Source organism: Labrus bergylta, chromosome 9, assembly GCF_963930695.1.
Source record: "Labrus bergylta chromosome 9, fLabBer1.1, whole genome shotgun sequence".
Classification (NCBI taxonomy): domain Eukaryota; kingdom Metazoa; phylum Chordata; class Actinopteri; order Labriformes; family Labridae; genus Labrus; species Labrus bergylta.
The window spans coordinates 1,030,958-1,043,346 of record NC_089203.1 but is presented as its reverse complement, the minus strand read 5'-3'; the positions used below and the strand labels follow the sequence as shown (position 1 = coordinate 1,043,346).

The 12,389-nt window shown below is 43.5% G+C and overlaps 2 protein-coding genes across 3 annotated transcripts in view; both read right to left on the bottom strand.

Moving 5' to 3' along the window:
* Window positions 1-5,040, bottom strand: part of LOC109996735 (storkhead-box protein 2) — a 47,785-nt gene extending 42,745 nt beyond the window's left edge. For both annotated transcript variants that reach the window (XR_010666952.1, XM_020651007.3), the window contains exon 1: window positions 3,939-5,040. Coding sequence is in view for 1 of the 2 variants with exons in the window: in XM_020651007.3 (XP_020506663.1) it covers window positions 3,939-4,278 (340 nt within the window). In the remaining variant the exon portion in view is untranslated. The remainder of the gene's footprint in view (window positions 1-3,938) is intronic.
* A 2,514-nt stretch (window positions 5,041-7,554) lies between these two features.
* LOC109996736 (fibroblast growth factor 4-like) lies at window positions 7,555-12,074 on the bottom strand. The gene is made up of 3 exons (XM_020651010.2): window positions 11,592-12,074; window positions 10,066-10,169; window positions 7,555-8,078 (listed from the first exon to the last, which is right to left on the bottom strand). Exons 1-3 carry the CDS (start codon window positions 11,875-11,877, stop codon window positions 7,902-7,904), a joined length of 567 nt encoding a protein of 188 aa, XP_020506666.1. The 5' UTR covers window positions 11,878-12,074; the 3' UTR covers window positions 7,555-7,901.
* Window positions 12,075-12,389: the final 315 nt, after the last annotated feature.

Here is a 12,389-nt window from a genome sequence, read left to right as displayed (position 1 = left end):
AGAGTTTTGTTCTTGTTATGCCACATTGTGCGTCGGTTTCTCCTCCGTTTGGCGTCATCGTGAAACGCTGTCACTTTTGTTTACGTGAGATTAGAGCGATGGAGAACATAACCAAACTAGCGCTCCCACTATGTTGACGAGCGCCTGAATGGACAACTTTGTATTAGAAATGGTCATTGCAGAGGAATGGCGAGAACATTTCCGCATGTCAAGGACATCTTTGTTGACTTGTCGTTCTCATGACAGTCGTAACAGTGTGTTTAATGTTTTCATGTGGACGAAGATGTTTTTGAGAACTCAGCGTGTGTGGCCGGTAGGGCTGCACGAAATTGGTAAGAACTGACATTGCAATATTTTTCTTTCCTGCGATATATATTGCGATATTTTTTTAAGTTTACTGCTTCACTCTGTTCAGCTGAATTTTCCCCGAAACGATCACTAACAGACTCTCACCTGACTGCCTCTGTCTCTCTCTGCCTCCGTGAACACTATTTGCATTTGCAAAAAGTCTTAATCATGTTGATATTTGTTAATTATCAACTATCTATAATATTTCCTGCAAAGTGATTCTTTTCACATCAGGTCAGACTTTTTAATAACGCGCTCATGCACTGAGGTTTCATCATTTAAGTTTCCCTCTGCGCCAAAATAATATTATGGGGATATTTATTAAATATATTAACGTGCTGCACCCCTCCAGCCTGCGCTCAAGAGAGAGACACACAGCAGGAGCACGCACAAATATTACTGCAGGAGGTGAACCAAACTTTTAAGCAACGGATTACTTCGACATTAAACTACGACTGTTTCAAGTTTTATGGCAGCTCATGAAGTCGTAAAGCGTGGGAAGGAGGACGTGAAATAAAAAATAAAATGGGCTATCAGAAGATCGAAACTTAGACCTCAAAAACAAATCCGAGAGCCCGTTCTGACTGAAGACAAAGTTGAACGCACAGATCTGGAAGCTGCTGCCTTTAACCCCGAAAGTGTTGAACATAACCCCTTATGTGATATTAACTATAAGCAAACTGCCAGATTGTATAAATCACTGCTCCTCTCCGCTCATATCACTGCTCTCTCTCTCTCAGTGGCTCGACCACTCACGCTGCACGTCGCTCTGCCCGACCCTGATAACAGCAGGTGAGATGACAGAGCTCTGAGAAGATGTTCTAACTATTGAGAGTTGTTGCATGTAATGTGGTAAAATATATAAATGCTCATTTAGATCTATTAGTAATGTGAATGGGCGTAGACAGGATACATAAACTTAATTGAATCGCTCAAATATATTTTTCGTCTCCAGACGGATTTATTTATTTCTTTTCTTCACATCGCATGTCCTTGCGATGTGACTATTGCGCATGCGCACATCGCGATGACGATGCTGAAACAATATATTGTTTAGCCCTAGTGGACCGTATTATTTATTTAACTGAGGAGGAACACTGTTTGAAAAAAGACACACCTACCCATGGACTAGGACTCATTCGAGTTTTCATGTAAACTAAAAATGACAGAAACAGAGTTAAGTCTTGGTGCAAAGCAGAAACAGAGTAAAGTCTTCCTGCAAAGCTTTACTGTGAATGTTTAAACAGGATGTGGCGAGTCTCTCTGTGATTCAAGTACATGACGAAGGTAAGAGGTCATAATACAATGTTTTTTATTCAGCTCTGATTTTATGTTGTCGAATAAAACTGAGGTCGGAGTTAGTCAGTTAGTGTGCGTTTTGTTTCAGTAAGACTCAACATCCTGTCAGTACACGATTCTGTAATGACAATAATTAAAAGAGTCAAAACGCGAGACAGACAGGTAAAGAGGGGGGGAGGGGCAGGAAACCCCACACACACACACACACACACACACACACACACACACACACACACACACACACACACACACACACACACACACACACACACACACACACACACACACACACACACACACACACACACACACACACACACACACACACACACACACACACACACACACACACACACACACACAGCTGTGAGGAAGGGTAGCAGACAGACCTAGCAGGAGTTAGACTTTTTGTTTTTATAGTTTTGTTAATGTGAATACATCCTGTTCAACATACATTTAAAACACAACAGTGAGACACACACACACTGATGTTCCTTTATCCCCATGAACACACACAAAATAGTCCCTAACACATGCTCTCTATCATCCTCTTAAAGGGATACTTCTCCCATTTGCATTAAGCTTTGTATCATTACAAACCTGGTAGTATTTTTTAATGGTCGTACATCCCGCCCTCATTTTCAGGAAAGCTCTGTATTTCTTGTCTGTAAAGGAGCCTCTGATGACGCACGAATCGTCATTTTGCGTCATCGGAGGCTGCTCTGGTTAGAGGGGGTGAAACTACATCACTAGTTCCTCATGTTTTCATCCGGCCCATAGGTCCCACTGCAATAATTCACCATTACGAAAGAAAAAGTTTTTTTTTACTCCAGCAGACACGGAGCAAAGAGGATGTGAGTACAATACGATCTGTAGGTCGCTATAATACGGGGAATATCAAACATTTTGAAAACACCTGACGTCAGCAGCACTTTTCTGAAAAGTTGAAAGATTTTCAACTTGAGCGAACGGACGTGCAGCGTTTTTCTTCTCAGCGCACAAACGCTTTTCTGCCCGGAAAAAGTCACTAGATCAGTGGGAGTGGCCTGTGGTACTTTGCATTCTGGGAGTTGTTGTCTTTCATCAACATGAGCCAAAAAGACACTTTCTGCCCTTTCTTGGTTAAAATGTATTTCACATTTCTACTACAGATATGACCCAATTTCAATACAGATTTATTTTTCAACTGGTGAAATATCTCAGAGAGAGAGAGCAGCAGCTTACAGTCAGTCAGTTCAGTTGTGTACAGTTGATGCTTTGGCTGAAAGCACAAACGGTTCACTGGCTTGCAGCTAAAAACCAGCATGGAGTTCCAAACACAGACACACAAAGACTACCTGAGGGGGTCTGAGGGTCTTAGCCGAGTCCACCAGGGTTCAGGTGAGGCCTTCATCCTGACTAAAATAAAATCCAGGTAGAGGTGGGACAGAATAGAAAAATCATCCTGACTCGTGGATAAATATGTTAGATTTAAAAATCAATATGTCGCTGAATTTGCGCGATGTCGGACAGAAAGTAAGTCAAAGGACGAAGCGTGATAAGAAAGGAAACTGACACCAGATAGCAGTGAATATAAACATTAGTTCTGTACTTTAACGTTACCAGACACGATTTGTAGGCGTCAAAACTACGGGGAATATCATTTCGAAAAGAGCGCCGGTGACGTCATCAGCGCCTTTCTGAATAGAAAGATTTTCAACTTGAGCGCTCGGAGCAGGCATGCAAAGAAAAGGAGGAGCACTCGGAAAAGCCACTGGATGGTGTGCTTTATCGCCAGGTGGCCGCCTGCTGCACTGCGAACGCTCTCTCCTCAGTGAAAACAATTGAAAAAAGACGCTGGAGATGAACCATTGATACCTGTTTTGATTCCATGGCAACAAAGGTATCGACATTGTTAGATTTTTACAAGAATCGTATCAAAGTTTAAGAATCATCTTCTTAAAATCTGTTCGGATGTGAGCAGCATTAAAGCAGGAGGTAAAAGCAGGAAATGTAATAACAGACTGAAGACTATCAGTATCTGATAGTATACTATCACTATGATTAACCTGCTAATTAAAATGTTCTACCTGAACATCACAGAAACAGGTGAAGGATGATGAGGAGGAGGAGGAGGAGCAACACACACACACACACACACACACACACACACACACACACACACACACACACACACACACACACACACACACACACACACACACACACACACACACACACACACACACACACACACACACACACACACACACACGATCCAACTCAGACAGCGGGGGATTCTGAGGCCTTACCCAGGTATTTGATGGTGAATCCCCGCGGCGGGTTGAGGGACCTCCGCATCCATCCCTCCCTCAGCACCTCCAGGTGGTCCTCCTTCCCCTGGATCAGCAGCACATGCTCGTCTATCCATCCCAGGAAGAAGGTCTCGGACACGGCCTCGGTGATCCGCTGGTTCCACACATGCTGCTGCGTGTTTTCCGCTTTAAAATCCGCAAATATCTCATAGCCGGTGTGGTGTCGCGGAAGCTCGTCGCTCTCTGACACTCCGCCCGCTCCCCCCGCCTCCCCGGCCCCGACCCTGGACAGCACTATGGCCAGGGAGTGAGGCGCTATCTGCAGGAAAGACTCCATGACGCTGTGGGCCTTTAGCTGGCTGTGAGGAGCAGAGCGATCACCGTATTTACACACACACCGTCCATGTTAGCTAACAGCAGGTCACACCGCATAGCCTCACTCAGCCTCCATCAGGCTAGCATGCTAGCTCCCGTTAGCGTTACATGAAGCCCATTCCCTCACCTTACAGGTAGGTCTCGTGCTCCGGACGGAATGTTTCACCCCTGAACCGACCCCGGGACTCTCTAAACAGTCATTGGGAGCGGTGTCCACCGGTAACGAGAGATGACATCCGTTATTTTCTGTGTAATTCCGCCTCTTTCGTACGTTAGGTACCTGTTAGCCGGATGCTAACGTGTTAATGAATTCACCCAGGCAACAGATGCGGCGCGTCGTTGAGCAGCAGCTGGGTCTCGTGGGACAGCTGTGTGTGTTTCCCGGTCTTCACGGTTAACGGGGAGGCACGAGCCGTCCAGTCCACCGACAGGTACCTTCGTCCTGTCTCGCGCCAGGCACGCTCCGGTGCGGTGCGCGAGGACACAGCTGGATGCGGGTGCGTCTCATCCAGGTAACGTTACGGCGGACATCGTTACCGGAGGAGACGAGACCGAACAGCCGTTTCCGGCCAAACCTTCAAAATAAGATTTACAACTCCACAACAACACTCATAATAATTTAATAATAATAATAACAATAATAATAGTTATATTATAATTCTCCATTTCATATATCCGTCTCGAGAATTCATTTGTGAATGTTTTTTGTGTTCATTTTTATTTCTTGATTTCTTCTAACTTTTTGAATAACTTTTAATAACTTTTTGAATTGCCCCCCGGGGACAAATAAAGTTTTTTGAATTGAATTGAATTTTCCTCTTTGTCCCAATCAAACAAAAAAGATGTTGTTTGGTGTCTTTATGGAATACAGATTTTATGATTTCGACATTAACGTAATTATACTGCTAGGTACATTTTTAATTCATAAGAATAAATTTCTGAAAAACCTATTTTCAGTGTTTTCCACAAAGAGATACCCAACTATTTTCAAACGCTTACATTTTTGGACAAGACGAGTGGTTTAAAACTTTCAAATTTTGTTGAAGAAAGTTAACTTTCTGAAAATATTATACTATTATTTTTATTTTTATTATATTATACAAGCACTAAAACATCAGTCAACAAAAAGACAGGCTACTATAAGAAAAGTCTAGAAATAATAATCTTAAAGCAGAACGGTTCCAGTGACAGACTCTTTTTGAAGTTTTGAATAATTTGAACTCATTGATAGAATTCATTCAGAAGAATAAATGTCTTAAACTCATTCATAATCTGTTTGGACTGTCTTACTGAATACAAAACAAACTGATACATTTAAAGAATCATCGCTGTAAATACTGCACTCTGGTGGTCACACTGGAACATTACAACTTCAACTTTGATGATGTTGAACTGAGAAACAACCTAACATTCTACTTTTTCATTACCTTTCCTCAAATCAATGTAATTATAAATAAAATATAAATGTAGGCCTTTTCAAACGAAAATAAACTGTCTTTTATTTCTTCTTTTATGGATTGAATGCCTGTGAATGTCCTTTAAATTGAAAAACAAGCTAATGTTTAGTGCTGAATGGGACATTGGGACAGGTATTTTCTAGTCTCAAAGAACATGATATTTAGTGTGAAGGTTATCGTTGAAGAAAACCTCTTTAGAGCAGAGAAAAAGTGTGAGCTTTTGGCTTAAATCAAACCCCTAAGCAGAGACGGCCACTGATGTAAAAACACATTTAATTAAGAAAAAGAGCAGGCTTTGAGGCAGGGAGCTGGCTGGCCAGAAAAGTTCTCCTCGAGACGGCACGGGATGACAAAGGAACCTCAGACCCTGAGACTCGTGAACAGCGAGGCACATCAGAATACCTGAGCACCAAAAAACACAGGTAAGTACAAAAATATCCAGAGCACAAAAAATAAGCAGCTCAAGCACACACAAATAATCATTGAACGTAAACCTGAGAACAGAGCAGAGTATGAAGTGAAGACCTTTAATAGTCAGGATGATGAGCTGAGAGGAGCCAGGTGTGTCTCGTCTGCTGCTGCACACCCCGCTAACAGAAAGGGGAGAGGGAGAGAGAGAAAACAAACACAAACAAAAACAGAACTAAACAGAACCATCAGTAAAAGAGGCTGAAAACAGGAAGTATGAAACACAGTGGAGATCTGCAGCAGAGGCGTTAGATCAAAGAAGATTTCCTGTTAAAAAGATGTCTTAGTTTCAGCTTACAGAGTTCATAATCATTTCTATCATTTCTGGTCGGTTGGAGCCAAGGGTTAAAATTCACCGGGGGCCCCTTTAACCAGTGTTCATCCCTAATATGTCCTCCAGTTTCCTGACTCTGACTCCACAGCGCTGGCTGCACGGCTGCTACCTGAGTTATGACACATGTAAAACGCCAAAGAACAATCACCATAATGTAACGCTAGCTGGTATGCTTTCTGTTTTTCACGCTCTGATGGATAATTCTTCTTCATTTTCCTTTGGTGACCTTCATGCCAAACTTAGTTTTTTAGAGGAATAGTGCAGGTGAAATGAGAGTGATGGGACCCCCTTAGGGAGGTTTCCTACTGTCGCTGTAAAATCTGTACATTTTCAGCCCTTGCAGGGGTTTAAAGTTTGTCAGCCCTTTGGTCACAAGCAGTCGCCTGCCTTGCCTGTTCTTAGAATCAGCACATTGCCTAAGAATTTCCCCTCAAAGTTAGGACTAGATCCTGGTCATCCTGGTTGTCTCAAACTGCAATTTTTGTGATTAATAGAAAAATAAATGCAGCTGGTTCAGTGTGTAAGAGTTATGCATAACTATGGGCGAGAATGATGTGGCTGTTAGTGGGCGTGTTGTAGCTGTCTGTCAGGCCTCTTACAAGGTTGACTTATTCTGTATCAGTGAGCTTCAGAACTAGCCTTCAGAAACCAATGTGTGACATCACTGAGACTACGTAAATGTTTTATACAGTCTATGTCTGAGACGCAGGGAGTGTCTCATGAAGACATGCTTCCCTTTGAGCTCTTTATTACCTGGATTCTCTACTCCAGGCGCTATCTCTACATTCACAGGTCATCACCTGAGGTACACCTGAGGTACCCGACACGCGGAGAAGCTTTAAAATTCTTCACAGGATTTGAGCCTCGAATGATCTGAAGATGCATGGACGACATCACACATGATCTGTCTGAGCGACGTGATAGAAATGAAAACTATAGAATAGAATATATCTTTATTGGAGACACAGGTAATGCAATCTCTATTAGAACCATAGAACTCTATGAAATTTCACAAATAAGACTTGAACCCTGTAGAGCAACTCAATGTACAAAAAGTATATTAAATCAAAAGTGTGAAGTTGAGGATGATGTCACCGCCCATAAGTGAGGCAGTTAGACATTGTGACACTGATAGTGCTTTGTGTTTTATTAACAGGCGTGTTGATGCTCTGTGCACTGTCCTGCAGCGCTGCTTTAGCTCTAAACACTTTTTACATCACAGTTTTCCTCATCCTGGAGAGGCGCTGTAGAACGAGAACATGTTTCTGTAATGTCTGATCCAACTGTGGTCCTAACTCGGTCCTGGAGAGTTTTGATCTCAGAACTTTATATCCTGGGGAGGAAGTGTGTCATGGTCATGGTGGGGCTGACTCGGTTTCCTCTCTTGGTTTTCCCGGTCTTGCTCAGTCCGATGAACATGCCAGGGTAGGCGGCAGATTCGTAGGCGTTGTAGTTGTTGGCTAGGAGCTGCTCCTTGAACTTGCATTCATCGTTGTAGTGACCCTGAGGAGGAAGAGGAGGAGGAGGAGGAGGAATAGGAGGAGGAGGAAGAGGAGGAGGAAGAGCAGGAGGAGGAGGAGGAATAAGAGGAGGAGGAAAAAGAGGAGGAGGAAGAGCAGGAGGAGGAGGAGGAATAAGAGGAAGAGAGGAGAGGAAGACGAGAGTGTTTTCTTTGGTTCTGTTTATAAGACATGATGCTGTGTAACAAACGACCTGTGACTCGTGACATGACAGCAGGACTTGACTCTGATTTGGTGGCTGTCTGTAAACATGGCAACAAGTCGGGATCTGTCCTTATTAATGCCCTCCGCCACAGATACTTAACCCCCCTCATAGTGTTTTATGATAATATAAGATGTAACTCTGTCATACAGGTCTGGACTCCAGCTAAAGGTCAACCCCCACCCCCAACCTTCATGGACCACCCACCCTGTACATGCACGACTGCTGCTCTCTGAGTGAGTCGATGACTAAGTGTGTGAGGACTAACTGCTGTTTGCTTCAAGGTTCACTTATTCTCAGTCAGCATTCAAAACAACTTTAACTCCAGCTGATCGCTCCTGTGTGGGGGCGGGGCCAACACATCAAACATTACACATATGATGACCCTCAATTAACTGTGACATCAATACACAGAGAAATACATACTGTGTTTATAAAGTCTTTGTAGACACCATTACATGTAAAAAGATTTATTAACAGTTAAAGTCAGGGTTGGTAATTTTCTAAAACTAGCATGATTTTGAAAGTAACATTCCCTCAGTGCACCATCTACACCCGCCCCCTCCCCTCTGTGCTCCCTCTAAAGCCACGCCCCTCACTTACATGCATGAGCGCCGTTGGTCCAGAATGGACCTCAGCTCGTGCTTTGAGTGTGGGCATCAGATTGGTACCTCGTGGCAGACATTGGTTGAAGTTTTTACAGACTTAAAACTGATACAGATGATGGATTTACTTTGTTCCTTTTTCAGAGAACATGAGTTATTCATTTCTGTCAGGACCTAAAGACAATTCCAAACAAAATCAGAAAAAGTGGATCTGGAGAAAATTACCAACCCTGCCTTTAAGGCTTGGGCCTCATCTTAAAATATGTTTTTGTCAGGCTTAGACCCACTTTGGATCAACTGTTACAATTATTCTCAATAATTATGCATTTAGAATAGTAACAGTAAAATATGTTGCTGTTATTCCTGCAGGTCTAAACCTTTGTTAGCGAACACCAGAATGCAGGACTGCTTGAGTTACCTGCATGAGTCCCTAAATGTAGTATGGGAGGTAGAGCCTTCAGTCATCAGGCCCTCTCTTTTGGAATTATCTTCCTGTCAGGGAGAGGCAGACACCCTCTCTACTTTTTTTTTTTTTTAAGATTTATTTTGGGCTTTTTGTGCCTTTAATGCAGAGGGAGGACAGTGGGTAGAGTTGGAAACCAGGGAGAGAAAGCGGGGAATGACATGTGGAGAGGGGCCATGGGTGGAAGTGAACCCGGGCCTACCGCTCGAGATGAGAGTCTCAATACATGGGATGTGCGCCCTAACCATTGCGCCACCAGTGTGCCCCCACCCTCTCTACTTTTAAAAGTAACATTAAAGCTTTTCTTTTTGATAAAGCTTATAGTTAAGACTTGCTCAGGCTTGGGCTAGCTCCTAGATGTGTTGCTCTAAGCTCAGAATGCTCTGGGACCTGTAAATGGACTTGAGCTTATATCTTCTGACTACTCAAAGCTCTTTTACATTGCATGTCACACCTACACATTCACACACTCAGTTAGAAGTAACTAATCCCATTCATACACCACCACCGAAGCAGGGGGAGCCGTTCAGGGTCAAGTGTCTTGTCCAAGGACACATCGGACATGTTGCCCAGCTAGGGATCGAACCCTCGACCTTCTGATTGAGAGACAACGACTGAGCCACAGACGCCCCTGTGGCGTAACTCACATAATTCACACCAACATAAACAAGTAACAGTTCCTGTTCCCTTATGTTCTTACTGAGCCGTAAAGTTTCCCTTTGTCACTCATGGCAATGAAGAGGCCGCTCCTCACCCCGAACAGAGTCACCACTCCTCTGTCCACCGGAGAAATCTCTAGAAGGCCTAGAATCAAGAAACATGACACAGAGTCTGGTTAGTTGTTTGAGCAGCGGAACAAAACGGATTGCACACCTCCAACAACATTTAAACATTTTACCTCACAATTTAACATCTCCAGACTGTGATTGTGTCAAGCTTTAAGACATTTGTCAGAAGGTGCTGTGACTTCTCTCACTGGTGTTTGGACGACAGTTTTGAAGCCTTATGTTTGGTATTAAGGCTGTTGGGTCATGGTGTTTGATACCTGAAGTGACCATATTAGGTGGGCGGGATTGGAAGAAGTTAAGTCCAGGGACTTGGTTCCAAGTAGCATGTGATGACATCGTTAAGGTCTGTGTGGGTTCAGTGCTCAGGCTTTAGGGTGGAGATTGAGATCCAACAACTGAGTGTGATGACTGAAATCAGAGTCTAGCATGTTTTTTTCTGATGTTTTGAAGATTTTGAGCACTTTTGTATCCAGGCTGTGAAGGCTTGACAGAAGCACTTTCTGTTTTTATCAATTCCACATAAAAATTATTTAAATGTTGAAATTGTTTTTGCAACACAGACATACCTGAATTCAGAGTCAGTGTCAGTAACTATGGTCCCTTAACTCTGGTGAGAGGATCAAGAGATGTAAATCTGATTGTTTTCATGTTTGGGAACTATTCACAGTGACTTGATATTCATACCTCTTTATTCCTTCCTGGGACAAGTAGGCACGTTCTGCAGCGCTCCACGAGAAGGAGAACTCTTTTACTGTTCATTAACTTCACTGATTTTCTACTCAGCTGATGACGTTTACCATCAACACTGAAAAAAAAATCTCCATTTTCTAACCATTTCCTCATTAAAGACGGTATATTAAGATGGACGGAGAAACAGCCGCCTGGGAGTGAAGCCAAATGATTTAGAGCTCCCCCTGCTGACTGGCTGCAGTATTGCTTATAAACCTGCCTCTTCTATGTTAATGAATAGGACATGGGTCAAACTATAAAATAAAAAGGCACGTCAGATAATTGTTTTGGTCATGGTAGTTAATATCACGCTGTTTTGTGTTCAAGTGATTCGATATTTGATTCCGAAAAACATTTTAAAACGCCATGATTGACAGCTCAGTTAATGAATGAGGCTCCTGCAGCGCTGTGTGCAGCAGATTATTATCAGAATAGAGGATGAGCAGGGAGAGGAAACATTACGAACACTAACACAAGAATCTTTCCATAAACGTGAGTGTCTGCTTCACCCCGACACAAGACTGTGGACTGAACCCGTCGCAGGGACCTTTGACCTTTTATCAGTAAGTTCAATGTGTGTTCCTCCTTTCAGAACTGGATTTAAGTAGTCTCTCTCTCTGTAAATTATATTTTTAGTAACCCAAGGTTTCTAAGGTGTCTTGTCTACACTGGCTGGTTGAGACCGCAGCTCTTAAACCATCAAACTTACTGTATCTGTTTTCAGTGTGCACTCCTGCGATCTTCCCGCTGGGTAAGACCTGGATGTGGAAGCCGATGCCCACGTTACAGTACAGTCTCCTCAGTCTCTTTATGCCCACCAGGTACTCTCCGTCTCTACCCGCCGCCTCCCTCTTGTCCCAGGAGCTGCCGCTGGTCCAAAGCAGCGACCCCACACTGTGTACTGTCTGCCTCCTGCTGCTGATGACCGGGAGAGGAGCCAAGGAGCTGCACAGGAGGATCCCATACAGGAGCAGAGGGAGCCGGGACGATGTCATCCTCTGATGTGGAACTTTAAGTCCGTTTAAAGTTCAGTTTGAGGAGAAATGTTCATAAAATCTGCCCAGCCTCGTGAGGTCTGAGAAACGCTGTGAAGAAAATGTGGAACTCTTTGAAGCCCAGAGAGAAGCTTCAGAGTTCATCTTTCCTCATGTCTAAAACCTGAATCCATCAGGGTCCCCTCTATCTGAGCGCGGCTGCTGCGTCCTCCTCAGGTACATGCAGCAGACAGACAGCACACTTATATGTGCTCCATACTGCATCACTGACCACCTGCTGACAGGTTTGTCTGTGAGTCACAGATGCACACAAATGGAGGAACACACAAAACACAAAGTGACAGAAAACAAAGAGAAACAAGCAAGTAAACACACACACAAACACACAAACACATGGTGGTAAATAAAATCATACAGAGACGTGAGACAGAGAAGATGTAAACAGCGCTCATTGGAGCAGGTCAGTCCACCTCACCAAGCTGTGATTCAACAAACATCTTAAGGGGGCCTGT

Coding starts and splice junctions, on each gene's coding strand:
- LOC109996736 (XM_020651010.2), bottom strand. CDS start 11,877: ATGACATCGTCCCGGCTCCCTCTGCTCCTGTATGGGATCCTCCTGTGC. Junction 10,170..11,591: donor GCACACTGAAAACAGATACA/GTAAGTTTGATG, acceptor TCTTGATTCTAG/GCCTTCTAGAGATTTCTCCG. Junction 8,079..10,065: donor AAGGGAAACTTTACGGCTCA/GTAAGAACATAA, acceptor CTTCCTCCTCAG/GGTCACTACAACGATGAATG.